Genomic DNA, 16581 nt, shown 5'->3' on the forward strand with positions numbered 1-16581 from the left:
TACCATGAACTTGACAGTATTAACATCGTCAATCAGGGGCCTAAGTCACTAATCATAAATACTTAACTCTATGCTCAGTGAAAAGCTGTTGAACAACCACGGATGGAAATAGCTGCATAAACCATTTGCTGCACATTCTTGTAGAATAAACACATTTGTACATTTATTTTTTTCTCTGTTATTGGAGTATTTGCGATGAAGCAATACTATGAATGTTAAATTTACAGATAGTTAGTTGTGATTGACTTCACAATATCTCTCTGCAGGACATTAAATTGTATTTTAATGCTGGGATGCAAGTACTATTCAGGAGCAATATATCTGTTTTAGGTATCTTTTTAAGGTTGTATTACTAGAGTCTAGTAAAAGCTCATGTAGTAGTAATTGATTTCAAATGTCCCAGCATTGTAAGAAGTTTCAGTGGGTTATTTAATTAAACCACAAAAGGTCATAATATATCCATGGAGCTGCAGTACTTGTACTGTTTTGTTTATTGATCAATAATTTCATGTCTGCCATACTTAAAAGGATTTAAAGTCACCACAGACTTCTAACCAGTAAATCCTATCAGACCTATCAGCCTATTTTTCTTGAAATCCATCAATACTTTTTTACAAATAACTAGCATTTTTCAAATAGAAGGGAAGTGCTGCAAAGGCAATTGGATAGGTGTGGAGGTAATGAAGCACACTACTTAGTGTACCATAATTGGGTGTCAGTGCAAATGAGATTATCTAGTTTATTTAGTCATCACAAAATTTATTTTAAATGGTTGTGACATTTAAAGTTGCTTTATTTATGCTCCATAACCATTCTATTCTAATTGTAATATCAATCTATTTTCTGCTCTTAAAAGGCTAGAGGCCAATGAGATGCTTACTTGAAAAGAGCACTTAATTCCTCTGTAAACTGCTGGGTTCTAAGTCTCTCCCCCATCCCTCTCTCCCCCTAACCCACAGTCTGAAACTGTAATGTAAAATGGTGCAGGCTAATGGCATGCCAGATATTAACTACCATAATCATTGAAGCTGTCATTCCATTACATCAGGCTCAAAGAACATAGTAATTTTTTTTTAATGGGGATCTTATCCTAGCTTCCACATTCTGTTAGTGTTTTTTTTCTTTTAACAAAAGGTGTAATTGAGTTGGTGATTGTTAAGTATTAGAGAAAAATATAATTAGCATGGTGAACTGTGTAACTGAGAAAAAATCTGAAATTGTAAGATGACAGATAGTAAGAACTTCAGAAAGGAAAGTGTATAAATGCAGTTGGCTTGTCCATCACTGTTTCTTTTCATTGCATCCACACAGTAGGGAGTTTACTACAATTGTGAGGGACACCAACAGGAATCCTAAAATATTCTTTTCCCAGGCCTTTTCTTTTAAGGAAGTATTGGCAGCAAAAGTAAAGTGCATTTTTAGATTTCAGATATTCTTACTGGGCCCTTGATCTGTCATTATTCTTATCCTCTGTATAATTATGGAAACCATATCCAAAGTTTAATTTTCTCTACTTCAAATTCCATAGCCTACATAGACTTGTTTTTTGACCATCTCTCCACATCTATACAAACATAAAACTGATAACACTCTCTTGGAGTTTTTGGTGCTTTAATTCTGTAGATCTGCTATGGAACTAAGCCTAGATCCTAATTTAATGGAAGCAGTTAAACCCAAATCAAAATTTGAATACTGTTTACAGCATTATTCAAGAAATCTTTACCTTAACCATTTACTGTTTTTGTAAGATCTGATGGAATAGGGGCTAGATGCCTGCTGAGTGTTCATCTGTAATACGTGTTTTGTCCTTTGCAAAAGAAAAACATTAACAATACCATTTGATGGTAATGATTGGCAATTTATTTACAAAGTCTTTTTATTCCACTAAAGTTTTTGGAAATTTACAGTCTACATCGTCTTTTGTTCATGAAGAAGAAAGAGTTTCACCAAATATATAGGGCTGCATTCAGTATGGAATCAGAAGTATTTTTACACTAAACATAAAATGTCAGTCAAGAGTGACAGGAGTACTGGATATTTTGGAGCACTCCGAGAATTCAAGCTTATAACGGCAGATTAATTTTATAAAAATATTCCTTTTTCCATGCTAATTTAAGTGAAATGAAAAAAAAAATAAATCACTCATTATGTGTGGAAGTAGAGGGTCCACATAAGGACAGCCTCTTTCTTTACTTTTTGCCTTAGTTTTTCCTTCAGCAGAAGGTTAGATCCTATAACATTACACATCTTCAATGCTATTTTTTCATCCCATTTTAGTTCCACCTGCACTAAATATATATATATATATATATATATATACATACACAGCTTTTTCTCTCTGTTTTGACTCTATGTACCTCCATGGTTAACTAATCGGTGATTTTCTTTTTTTGGTTTGGTTTGATTTGTTTTGTTTTATTTTTACTCAGTAGCCATAAATCAGAATTCTGTTCACAAGAAAGTTCCTCTTTCATAGTGGAAAAGCAGAGGTAAATGGTCTTGGCTCCAAATTCAGGGTAAATAGAAGGACACCTATTGGCTTTATTCAATTATATATCAGATGTGTGTTTGGAGAGGATGTGAAAAGTTTAGTGGCCAGCACAAATAATGTTCTGACCTAACTTCTGACCTTTCTATTCAAAAAATCGCAGGAAAGTTCCATGATACTTAACGGTAGAAGGACATTAATTAGCACCTTGTCATTGTTAGTATGTGTTTTCTGTGAAAGGAAGACTGGTGCTTCAGTCTTTTGTCGTGCTTTTTAGAATGCCTAATATAATCTCCTTTCAGAATGTTCCATTAATATAGAGCACTCTGCAACACTGTGTCACATGAACTGTGGAGGTGATGAGCTGAGCTCCATTGGTTTTTCTATTAGATGTTGATTTAGATACAGTAGAGTCAGGAACAGACTCTTAAAAATCCAACTGGCAGTATTTCAGGAGATTTTGTTTGTTTTTGATGTTGTGCCCTAATGAAAAGGTAGTATATTACTACGTTAACCCACAGTGATATGTTGTAGTGGTCTAACTGCAAAATGCATTTTACCTTCATTACAAAGCCTCCTCAGAAAGCGTATCTATCATGTATGATAAAGGTTGGGTGCCAACTTTCTTTTTGCCTGCCAGGGCTCAAGGATTGCTCTGAAGAGTTCCTTCCCACTTGGAGCGTTTGGCCCAGTCCATGAAAGCTTGCAAGAGCTAGTTTGCACTTCCCTCATTATTTCTGCATACTGCACACTGCAGTGCAGGCAGAGAGGATAAGTAAAACATGTGTAATCATGTTGTAAAAACAAATCTTTTGTTCTTACGCGAAGATAACAGAGGCCTGTGCTCATTTGGAGGCAATATAAACTATTTCTGGAAGCATTCACATTCAAAATCTTGTAGAAACCTTGGACTGAGTGAAAGGCAGAGCTGGCAGTGCTTTTGGTGATATGCAGTAGAGCTCTGCTAATTTTAAAGGAATTCTGTTAATTCATGATGATGGTATGTCTGCCCTGCATTTTATGGCCAGAAGACAGACCGAAGACTCATGATGAAAGCAGCTGCAGTCTTTCATGACAGATGAATTGGACTCTTACCCATGCCACAAATGTCCTCTGAGATCCATTTTTTTCTTTTTTTTTTTTTTTTGAAGATGGTTGCTACCTTTGGAAATAGAATTTCTAGAACCTGAATCGGAGTGCTGAGGTCTGGTCTGCCAAAATACAGAGTCACTCGTGGCTCTGATTAGCAATAATAAAAGCTATATTTAAAACATACAGTGCTTTGAAACCCACATTTTTCTTTTGCTGTCCTGACAGCAAGTCTGATGATGACCAAATAAAAAAAAATCAAACCCAGTACTATAAGTTGTCAACATTTCAATCACACAATGGTTGGGGTTGGGAGGGACCCTAAAGCCCACCCAGTCCCAACCCCCTGCCAGGGGACACTTCCTACCACACCAGGTTGCCCAAAGCCCCATCCAGCCTGGCCTTGAGCTCTTCCAGGGATGGGGCATCCACAGCTTCTCTGGGCAGCCTGTGCCAGGGCCTGACCACCCTCACAGTTAAAAATGGTTATCTTATACTGAAACTCAGTAGCCTATTTTAATATAAAACAACCCTGTCATCCCTGGCTGCAAAATAATATTTAAAGGGGTAATCACTTGCTTGAACTAAGGGAAATGCAGACAGACAAATGGAAACAAATTCACAAAAGAATTTGTTCTGTTTCAAGCAGAAGGCATGATTTTGCAGTAATAGTCTTTTGCTTTCCAGGAGGGCTCCCTCTGCAAGTATAATGTCAGCCTTTAGAAGTTTTCAGCTGACATCTTTTCAAACTGTGTCTACATTTCAAAGTCATGATAGTTATAAGTGCGACTAAATGACATTCTGATGTTGACTTCTGATGTTGACAAATAGGAACATTTAAGTAGCACAGTCTTCCAGGTACTAGTTTAAGCTTCTTCCAGCAACACACATTGGAACTAACTTTGCTGGACTTCTGGTGTTCCATAAAATGCTGGACAGTCTGCCAGCAACATTTGAACCAGCTATGTTAAGATCTTATTCTTCCCAAAATATTTCCCAAATATCTTTGCTACCTATCAGTTGTTTGCATTATATTCAGATTTTTTATGAATATATGCATATGTGGGTTTGCTATATAATGAGTTGACTTTGATGTGCACAGTTAAGGGCTAAAACAGTGTGTATATATATAATATTTTAATTGTCATAATGATATTGGATTGTTAATCAATGTAAACAGATATTTTTTGACTTTGCCACCTGCAGTTATAATTTATGAAAGTATCAATTGTGGGTCTTTTCCAAGACAAAGCCCAGGCTTTATGCTTAGCTTCCCATGTTTTCACATGTATTTGTTATTTGACAACTGAAATAATTTTGTTCTTCTAGCCAAAAGACCAAGTATGTTTTGTGATTATAATCTATGTGATCCAGAAAAGAACCATTTTTTTTTCCTGTTTCTGTTAGGTTTTTAGGCCACTTCTTTCCAACACAAGCATTCATACTCAGTCCTCTGTGTCTGGTCATAGCTCAAAAACATGCTTAAGGTTTCTTGTCTTACATAATTTGGAAGTGTGATTCACCATAAATAGGTCAATAACTTCCACATCTCAATAGCATTAACCAGTGTGACAAAACCCTTCTCTTTGCATGTAAGTGGGTATGTATATCAAAATTTTAAACGTAAGAGTCATAACCATTTAAGTAAACCAGAAGTAAAATTGATAAAAGTGCTACAGTTTTGAAAAACTTATTGACAATTAAACTTTGATCTAATGGATGTATTAGAACGTATATAGAGCAACATTCTCATGCTAAGCCTTTGCTTGTTCTCTAGTTTCTTATCTTTCAGTAGAGTTACTAGGTTAAACAAGGATATGAAGGGTTGAACTTAATTTTGTATAATATTTTGTTGTGTTTCCATTAACTGCATTGTCTAATCTTGAAAGAAGTAGCTTTCTATTTCCAGCTCTTATTACCATAACAGGTTACATCATTTCAAAAACAGAAGTCATTAGTCAAGACTGTCAAGATGACAGTCTTCTCTCAGTATGTAAAAGTACTCAAGGAGCATTAGTGTAATGGCAACTTCAAGGCGAAGACAACTTTTGGAAACACCCCTTGATCATTAGCCTTATTTTGTAAATCTTTGAATAAATTGATATGGTTGATCATGGAGGGGACCAAAGAAGTGTCCATGATGGAGAAATACTGATAGAGTAGAGACTGAGGAAGAATAAGAACACAGTAATCTTTTATACATTTTCTCTGCAGTTGATTTATAGCACATTATATTCACTGAATCCAAATAAATTATTACTTAGTATAGTGGAAAGATCCGGAAAACTAGGATCCTGATGTATTTTATTGTTAAAATTTCAGGCGATCATTTTTCAAAACTATCATTTAATGTTTTCATTATGTCTCAGGTTCCCAGGCTGAACCTCCATCATGCAGTGCCAGTTCTATCACTTGCCCATCTGCCTGCACCTGCAGCAACAATGTAGTGGATTGTCGAGGAAGGGGCTTAACAGAAATTCCAGCTAACCTACCAGAGGACATTTGGGAAATGTAAGTGCCAGTGTAATGCACCATTCTTTGTCATGTCTTTCCATTTTTAGTCCATGATGTGAAAGAAACGCATATGTTTTGAGAACTGTGTTCTAACCAGTTATCAGATATATTGTAGTTGTCCTCTTTGCCTTCACTTTTTTGATTAAAGGGCTCAAATCAGTATTTAATGTATATTAAGATACTGTTGAAAGTTGTCCTACCTCAAAACAAGATGAAGCTTTTGGCATATTATGTACAGATTGTGTTTATATCTCACAAGTCTGGGATTACAGTTCTATACTCAGGAAACAGAAATAGACAGTCCCCTTTTTGTTTTTGTGAAGTGGGATTGTTTTACCTTTTGTTGGTGAATTGGCAGTTCTCATTTGTAATGAAGTATGACATTGGAGCAGATTGTCCCTGCTGATTTTATCTTTGATTTCTTGTATGCCATATTTTGTTATTTCCAATTCTTTAACGTTTTTCTGACTTTTTTATTTGTTGAAAGATGTGAAGCTTGTTTTACAGACTTGTTTCTTTTTAGTGCCTTTAGGAATTGCAATAATCTATTTTTGTGGCCATAGCATCATACTATGGTGGTTCTGAAGTACTGTTACGTGTAACCAAATTGCTTTTGGTTAGTCCATAAGGAATGCAGATCAATTCTTTTTCTGTTTAGGTGCTTGTAGTGCAGAGGTTACCAACATCCAGCATGCTTTTACAGGCTATATAGTATGGATTCAAATATGTTTATAGTCACTGCACTCATTCAGCTTTTAGTTGTGGTAGAAATACTGCTATATTGCAAAATTCAGTGAGATAAAGCACAAGTTGAATTGCTTATGTGCAGCCTGGCCCACTATGTTACGACAGGAATGTAAGGGTTGTGGACAATGAAGGCAACATGCTATGTTCGCTGCTGGTGATCTGCTCTGCACCACCACTCCTCTAAGTGACTTCATCAATTGCTTTTATCATTTAAGATTCTCCTCAAAATTGTTTGGATTTTTATCTCAGTGTAACAGAGGTAACTTATTATGCTTGACCGTGTACTTCAATAGAAAATACATATTAAATATTAGCACAGTAATGCAGGGAACAAATAGCATCTTAAAATTCATATTGTTGAGGATGTATCTAGAGCATGTAAAACATTTACAGGAAGTATAAACTCATACACAAGCTGTTCCGAATGCCCGTTTACTTGCCTTCTGACGAAGTTCAGAACGTATTGGTTGTGTTGGTGTCCAGTATATGGTTGTGAATAAAATGTTCATGTGCATGTAATACTTGATTTTCTATCCATGAAAGTTAGCTTAAAATTATCCTAAAAATATAAATATAAACTGTATTTGACATGCTAAGAACATTCAGTGTGCAGTCCTGTTTTCAGTTCAAGTCAGACAAAGTACAAGTTTGCAGGAGTGGCTGCATTGGTTCATAATAAGAGGCAGAGAAGAGATTGGTTTTAGACTTGCTCCCAAATTAGTGCTGATTTAGAAGGACTGTAAAATTTTATTTGGTAGTATTAAAAATGATAGCAGAAATCAGGTAATCTTTGTGGCTCCGTGCCAGAATCACATGAAGAGAAGTATCTGCAGGAGGAGTGAAATTGGTGCGCTCCAGCAGTCTGCTGTCAGCAACACTCCTCTGTGTGAGAAAGCAGGTGAAAATGGCAGTCTGTATTGTGGTTACAATAGCAACGAGTATCCCCATCCTGTCTGCTTTCTAGTTTCTCTAGTTTCCTCTAAACCCTGTAACTTGTGAAAACAACTTAGGAGAGCTCCTTAGGAGAACAGAAAGTGAAGGAAAACTCAGAGAACCTTTAAGGTAGATGATGAGATAGCTAGTCAAGATGCATATAACATTCTGAGAAACTTTCATAACCTGGAGGTTACGAATCTTCTAGTTCCATAAGAACATCGCATGAAGTTCTTTAAAGATTTAGATCTGGCAGATTTCTTGCATTTTAGGTAGTACTTATTTGAGTCTCTGCCCATATGTAAACCTCTTATATCACTCTAATCCTGCACATATCCTTTACAAATACATAGCATTTCAGGTGGGAGTAGTCCTGCAGAAGGAATATTGGTGACTGCTATGTTCAGAGTGTAATGAGACCTAACCCTCATGTAAACTTCTATTGCTTACTTTCTGATGGAGTCAATCATGAGAAGATTCCATTTTTATGAAATATATGTTAAGAAATTCAAGTAGTTCTATCAGAATGAGTGACATCAGTGACATTGATCACATACCAGTTTTTTTCTACCGGTAAAACAGTTAGTTCATTTTGTAAAAGTACTGGTAAAAAAAAAAAAAAAAAAAGGCAATCAATTAACCTTAAATCCAAGGGCAGGGTATTACTCATCCTTGCATCTAGTTTGAGTAAAGGATATTCTCACAGAGAAAAATGTTTCTGGAAAGATGGAAGATGCTGCCACAGTGTTTTCTCAGAAAAATCCTGGCATAAATTCCTTTGACCAAGAAAGCTGTTCTGTTTTATGCAGACATCTGTCATACCACTTAGAAATTCAGTTTGTCTGAGTCTTCTCTGTGCTTATTCAATACATAATGCATTCAGAGGTCAGGTTCCAGCTACACATGGAAAAATGACTGTCTTTTGGTTTGATGTGATAGGCAGGATAATACTCTCTCACTTTAATGTTATAGCTGTGAGGCCAAGTAAATTTTCCCTATATGCTGCAACTCATATCTCTTACTCAGACAGGGAGTTGAGGGGTTGTGGCTTGTGTGTTTTTCCCTTGGTATTTATCCCCTATGATTGATTTTCAGTCAGATCCTCTGTGTAAAAGGTGGCTGTGTAGTGGTGCTGCCTGAACAGTTCTTTCTGGACCCTGTAATCCCATGATCCGATCCCAATCATCTTTTAGAGATCTGACTCTTACTAGAGACGAGATTCCTCTTTTGGTATATGTGTGGTACTGACAAACTGTTGCTGGGTTGCTATTGCATAGATCACACCTCAGAAGTCCTATGGGATATTATTTGAGATGGTATATTTTTCATTTATCTGTTTCTTTCTAGCATTGCAAATAGTCATTCCACATAAGAACATTTCCCCTATAGACCATAGTCCATCCAGAATATTTATGTTAGTATTAAAGTGCTGTGCCTACTCTGCTCCCCATGGGGCCTTTCCAAGTTCCCTTGCTTGTTAGTTACATTCAGTTACAGCTTTCTACTTGTATTTCCACATAACTCAGTATTTCTTTGCAAGCCAAACTGTTTCAGATAAGCACCCTTGACTGACAAACTGCCCCACAAAATTGAAACACACAGCTGTTACTCTAACATGGTTATTAACAATGACATACGTTTTACTCTGTATTTCAATATTAATTAAAGATCTTTTACTCTGCCTTCTTCCTTTCTTTTTTCATTAATATGGGTAGGCAGAGCCTTCTCCAGCAAAGCTGCCAAGTCCTAAATTTGTTTTTGTTTTCAAAAAGCAATCACAAAACAGGCAACCCACTTGTCATGGGACATAAAGCAAGCATCATATAACACTAATCTTCCCTTGCTGCTGACCTCTGCCACACGTGACTCTGAAGCTTGTTGCATTACACTATTCCACCTTTCCCCTGAGGTGCATTATCCTCAAGGCCCTCATTACAAGCATGTTTATTATTAAATAAAGGAAAGTAGGAAAGCTAGAAAGCTGTATACCATGCATGATTTTTCATAATTTCATAAAATAGGTAGTCAGAATGTACAAAATGCAATTCCTTTTTTGTTAAGCTTCGTGTTCATTCGGGAGCTGACGGCAGCAGCCAAATTGACTGAGGAAAAATGAGTTACAAGAAACAAAAGATAAGGATCAGAGACTGTGTGTCATATGATACAAAAGATTCCCCGCTTACAAAGTGATTCTCTTGTGTTTTTCTGAGGGAAAAAAAAAAAAAAAGAAAAAAGAAAAAAAGAGCAGTGTATGTTATAGAGAAGCAGGGGAGAATAAGCACAGACAAGTTTTGCACATATACCTTCGTGAAAACAAGTCATTAAGTACCAGGAGGCATTTACTAAAAAGAAATACCAAAACATATGACTTCATGGTTTGCTGGTAAGTGAATGATATAATCATTTCACTGCATTAGCACAGCATATGCAATAAAAGAAGTTTGCATGTATCTAGAAAGGGTAAAAGCAAATGCTTGCAAGATAAAGCAGAGAACAGAGCGTAATGGACAGGGAACGTGCAGAATGGACTTGACCCTGGAGGCAAGGGATGACCTAGAAACCGGGGAGGAGTTTAAATCCAAAGCTACCAGCCACACCTCCGAGAGTCACTGCCCTGCGGCTTGTGGGATCTTGGAAGCACATCGTCAGAAAAACACTTATCACAGCAGCAGATTTGGGTCAGGGCAGTTTAGGCTCTTGTTGGCCCAGGACGTGGGGCTGGAGGGACCTGAGCTCTGGTCCTGTCTGCCTGCTCTCACCTGATAGTGTTTGGCTTGTTTTATGCATGGGAAAGGGCAGCTGTCCTGCACATTCAAATATGAAGCACTGGGAGCAAGGGCATTGTCAGCCCTGTCTGTAGCATTTCAAACAGTAAGCTTGCTTCAACAAGTTGCCTGCCAGGTTTGTTTCATGTCCGCCAGTACTGGAGAGTGATCAGTAACTCCCCACCTCACTACACTTTTCACTGTCCCTTCTTTAGTCTGAAATTTTCCTGCTGATTGTCTGTCTCAGACCAGTCTCCTTCAATTTGTATTTTAGGGTCAACATTTGCTGTGACCCAGGCTACATTTTAGGATATTAGTTCCAGACAGGTTCTGTCTGGGAATTTCATACACCTTAAAGCAGTTGTGCAGGGACTACTACTGCTACCTTTTTGTTTCTCAAAAGCTTGTTGTGCAACACCTTCCTGAGTGAAAGCCAATTACATGACCCTCCAAGTGTTGGCTCTCCAAAGAAGGAATTGATTTATTGATAGAGCCAAGGACTGCCTTGTGGGTTGGGACAGACACTTGAGAGAACAAAGACTAGCTGGGCCCGATATGGAAATTGTTGGATAGAGGAGACTGAACTCAAGCGAAGAAACAGCAAAGCATATGATGAGAAAGGCCAGGAACAAAGGAAATTGAAACAGTTTGATAAAAGTGTTGAGACTGAAAAAGTGAGGAATGTGTGGGGGTAAAGCCTGGGGTTGCTGGCAGTGAGCCTGGGACACTAACACTGCAGGACTGGCTGTGGGGATGTGGCAGGAGGGCTGGGATGCTGGGCGGCACAGACAGGGCCAGGGCAGGGCAGCACAGTGAGGATGGAGCCAAGCACTCTCACCAGAAACCACGCAACTTCAGAGCCCTCCTGACATGTCAGCATGCACTTCTGAGACCCAATGCCAATTTACCTCTCGTTGTCCCTGTGCACTGGTAACCATCCACACAGAGCTTAACTATTAGAGTACACAGGCACTGACTATTTTACCCGCTGTTATTTCTTCCAGTCAGACATTAATTCCGAGGTCTGGGTGCCGTACTTCTGTTGTGCCTGAGTTTCCTTGAGATGGAACTGGTTATGTCAGCTTCCGGTTTTGAATCCACTAGATAGATAAAGATATTAAAATATTAAAGAATTCAAATTGAATCAGTAAAGAAAATAAAAAATGCCAAGTTAATGTTGTTGCCGTCTTCCTGCAGTGCTTTCATATCTGTTTGTTGTGGTATGCACTTTAATTGCAGTATAGTCTCATGTTTCTGTTGCAGGTTTGGACTCATTTCTTACTGTCTAGGAATGGATCAGTGCGCTGTACAGTCAGGGAGCCTGCATATATAGGATCTGCGTTTGTTGCAGAAACAGGAAAATTTGAAAATAGGGACGTTGAGGGAGATGAACTCATGAATGTTCTTCAGAAAACTGGCTTGTATCTCTTTTTATCACTGGTTTTATTAAATGATTCTGAGCAAGTGACTTGCACAAACTTGTCATGGGTGGTCACTAATGATGTGATTCTCCTTTTCTGGCTGACTCAGCTGAGATATTCAGAAGCAGTTTTGAGGACTCACAGGTACAGTAAAAGTCAATAGGACCCGTGCTTTGAACATACAGTGCTGTGCAATGCTGAGTACTTTGAAAAGCCAAGTCCCAATCACCTGCAGACTTGAGTCTGCAAAATCCTGAATCTAAAATATATATCTTTAGATATTCAAACTCTTCTTAGATTTTAAACCTGTTCTTTTCCATATTGAGCTTGCTGTATCACTCTTGCTTAACCTTTACAATGCTCTCGTCTGGTGCAATTAAGAAAAATACAATTGCGTAAACCAAAAGTAATGCTGGATGAGATGTATCTAAATTAAAAATGAGGACATTTTGTTTAAATGTTGGTGTAATTGCTCCAGACAGAGTAAAGAGACTGACAGTCCCTCAAGGAGAGGGCCTGCTTAGGCCCCTGTATCTGGTGAGGTTATAACCACAGCTTCTAGTCCAGCTTCTGAGCAGAGAGTAAAATAGGATGGTAGCCCTTGTACCAGCATCTAGCTTTGGCTTAAGGTCAGTTTTGAGTCACTTCTCTGTGTTGGTTTCGTTTATCATTCTCACTATTGATAGCTGAACTGATGAGTAAGATTTTTGTAGGTATGGGTAGTGTTTGATTTTGCTGCCTGATTTCTACTCTTAGGAAGAATGATAGAATTTGAGCTCTAAGGAAAAATCTAATGCATTTAGCTGTTATTTGCATGGTTCTGTAAAAATGAAAACGAACCTACTTTTCTGTGAGAGAATCACTTTGAAATGTGATGCGGTACTTGTTCCACCTTTAATTAACACTTTTCCAACAAATTTAATATTTAGAGAATTTCTGCAATGATAGTACCACAGTGTTGGGCAGTGCTGGTGGATGGGCAGACAGACCTGTATATAAACGAGTCGGATGGTTTTGTTACTTCAGTGATTGTGTTGGGAAGAAATTACCCTCTCTGTTCTTCAGTACCCATATGGTTATGTATTACAGCAGAGCTGGGACTTAGTCATGAATCTTGATGAAATGTTTGTGATTGTGAGGAAGGTGATATACAAAATACTCTTTGGATGGTCTTTTAAGAGTAAATTACTGGTATATTCAAAATCAATTTTCCACCAATTAAAGTTGGAAAAGCTATAAAAAGATTGATTGAAGATCTATTTATTTATTCTAATAAAATTAATGTTGTTGTTGTATAAATTATAAATTAACTGCACCATAACAATGTCATGTGAATTAACGGTTCCTTTTCAAGTTCTCAGCTTCAGAAAGATGAGATTTTTTTCTTTTCTCAAGAATATAGGTGTATGGAGACTATAAATTTGGGGGTAGAGGAAAGACAGTTCTGCATTTAAAATTATTCTTCCTCCTAAATGAAAATTACAATAATTTTCCCAGGCTTCCAGTAAATACTGCAGCTGAAGCCAGCACAGTATTTTTGAACACTGTAATAAATGTTCCATAATTGCCTCTGGTGGCAAGTTCTCTGGCTAGGGAATCAGGTTGGCTCCTGTAGTTGAATCATATAATATGATTTTCATTCACTGCTGTAAATTGGCTCTGGACAGCTTCACATGTCAAATTTGACTACTGTTTTCTGGATCTCACTAGGCAAACTGTGTCAGTGGCTCCTTATTTTCAACATCAAAATGAGGTTTCTACTGACAGGACAAGAATATGTTGAAGATCTTCTATTCAATGAGAGCAAGACAAAAAAAATAATGATGGAATAATAAAGAAAATATTTGAGATTGAGAGTCAGTAGAGAAAATACATATGTGAAATGTCAAGAACAAAGGTGTATTGTTTGCTGAGACAGATTGAGGAAGCTCTGAGTTTTAGAAACAAGCAGTAACTGCAGGGAGTTTCTGCTGTAAGACCAAGACAGGATTTACTTCTTATGTTTGCTTTTATTTGTAAAAGTAAGTGTAACTAATGTCATCTCTAGGCATAATAAGGTGGTTTTGGTTTGATAAATACAGTTTTTTACACTGATAATAATATTCATTCTTTTGGCTGAATCATTTTTTACCTTGTTCTCTCTTCTTACTATGTGAGATAGATTTCTGAAAGAAAAAATAAAAAAGTTACGTGCAGGTGAAATTTATGCAGGCATGCCCTGTAGGAGTTAGTATTCTTACAAGGCTTGTAGGTTTGGGTTTGTTGGTATTTTTGTTGATTTTTTTTTTCCTCCAGAGACTTCACTTCAGCAGGAAGACATGGTTAGCCTTGTTAATAAATATGTATGGGGCCCCAGCAAGGGTCATAAATAGTTACACCAAGTAATCAAATTTGTTAATTGAGTATCACCCAACAAAGAGTAGGAGATTTACATCAACAAAAAGCCCTATGTCTTTTTTATCTAATACAAATGTCACTCAAAACCTTCTGTTTTGCCAGGCAAAGTGGGGAAATTGAACTGCATAATGAGCACATACGTCCTGACATCTGATTATGAAAGTGTGGAAGAAATCACAGAAAACAAAATAGGGAGCATAAAAGCACACTGAAATATAACGTACTAATCCAATTTTTACTGTAAAAAGTGCTAAACATTCTTTGGTTTACATGTGGTCTCCTGTTTATTTTGTTAAAAAACATTGGGTAAAGAACAAAGGGTATGAGGAATGTTTATTTGCAAATGTTAGAATCTGGTTTGTTGACAAAATATTGCAGGTGACAGCCTTTCAACTACCATGATTTGCAAATGTGTAGTAAAATTAGATGTTACTGAGCGTATGGAGGTTTCACAAAACATTAGATTATGGATTAAATTATGGCTTTTTTTTTCCATCAGTTTATTGTTTCCATTTACACCTTAAGTGTGAAAATATAATTTTAAGTTACAACTTAACAAATGTAATAGAAGCCAACTTGAAGGAATCCTCAGATTCCTGAACTAGTTATACCATTGTTAGAAAATTTAGAAAGTGATCTGTGCTGGAAATATCTTTAGGTAATTGGAAGTTGATAGAGGATAGGCTGGATCAACCTACAGAATTAATGATGATACAGCAACGTGACTTGTTTAAGAATTTAGTCTTTCTGGGACCTAATGGAACAAAAGCACTTTCAGTAAAGCAAGCATTATGAGTCTGGTTCGTTAAAAAACATTACAACTTGTTTACATTTATGACATGTATCTGTAGGCCAGGGATTGATTGCTAGGAGGCACTGTAGAAACCAGGTGTCTCCCAAGTATGAGCTTGAAGCTTCAGATTTAAAATCAAAACAAGCAACAACAACAAACACAGCAAACGTGTTCAGCAGAGATCTGAGCCTCAGAGCAGATGCTGCATTGTTGAAAAGAAGCGACTGCAAGAACCTTATCCTCTGTGTAATACCCCATGGGCCAGTCTCCCTGGAGCTCTCTGAACAGTCAGTGGGTCTGAGCTGCAGTCACTGGGTGTCACAAAAATCGAGAAGTGGGACCCATGTTTCTGCTGTGTTTCCTATGCCAAAACATATTGGAAACACAAACCTGAATGAACTCTTGCATGGTGGTTGAATGAAGTATGTGACTAGGCTGTGTTTCAGTAGTAGGCAGTTGGAAATTGCCGAATCTCTCCAGGCTAGGGACTCTTTCTTTCCCAGATTTCTACTCACAGCCACGTGCCCGTGGACAGATCCCACAGAGGCAGACACCTTCCTGCAAACTCTAATCCCAAATCCATGGGAGCCAGTGAAGTCTGCTGAGAAGGGAAATTCTTTCCTCCTAATCCCAGTTCAGATCCTCCTGGTGTACAGGGGTGATCCTAAACATCAGATGAGGGAAGCAGCAAAAGAAGAGTGAGAAGGCGTTATTCTGTGTTCTGCCCCAAAAGAGCTTCTGTTGTACCTTTAACATCCTCACTGATTGTACCCACGGTGGTACGTGGTGGCTCTCAGGGGAGGAACGCTCACTTGAAGGCTCTGCAAAGAGGTCACGCAGATGTGGTGTTGCAGTGAGAAGGAGCTCAGGTACTGGTAGCATGCTCAGTGGATGCCTGCGCACTAACTCCAAGGATGAAGCAGGGAAAAGAAGTCAGTGAGACTGGCGGGAGAAAGTAAGAATGAAATGTGATGAGAAGGGACAAAAATTCCACCTGGGAACGTGGAGTATTGCAGTGGTAGGTGGAGGGGCCCTGAGATTTGATAATATATTACTGCATTCTGTGGCTGTATAGATATGGATGTTGGTGTTATGTCAAAAACTGTTTTGCAGAATACCAGACCACAGATTTATCTGATGTCGTCCTGTTTGTCTGTACAGTGCTTGGCAAAAAATTAAAATACAACAGAGTTGGTGGATTTGTAGTGTGACTGCCACTTATAAATCCTGCATTTGTTAGTGTGACCAACTGCTCAGCTAGTGACTGGTGTCAGCATAAACTAAATTAGCTGTAGTATGAGAGAAAATCCAATATGACCAGCACCACTTTTAAATGGACACCATGGTATCAGGGAACACATCAAAACATCTGGTTTCACTCTGAAAGACGTCTTTTGGTGAGCGTTATCAATATAACTTTCTAGATAGATTTAT

The 16581-nt window shown here is 37.8% G+C and overlaps 1 protein-coding gene across 5 annotated transcripts in view; it reads left to right on the forward strand.

Annotated features, from left to right (window-relative positions):
* The window catches only part of SLIT3 (slit guidance ligand 3), a 508988-nt gene that overhangs the window by 322326 nt on the left and 170081 nt on the right, over window positions 1-16581 (forward strand). For all 5 annotated transcript variants that reach the window (XM_035562875.2, XM_035562874.2, XM_035562876.2 and 2 more), the window contains one exon: window positions 5947-6088. In XM_035562875.2, coding sequence (XP_035418768.1) covers window positions 5947-6088 — 142 coding nt within the window. The remainder of the gene's footprint in view (window positions 1-5946; window positions 6089-16581) is intronic.

This window comes from Cygnus atratus, chromosome 14 (assembly GCF_013377495.2).
Source record: "Cygnus atratus isolate AKBS03 ecotype Queensland, Australia chromosome 14, CAtr_DNAZoo_HiC_assembly, whole genome shotgun sequence".
NCBI lineage: Eukaryota > Metazoa > Chordata > Aves > Anseriformes > Anatidae > Cygnus > Cygnus atratus.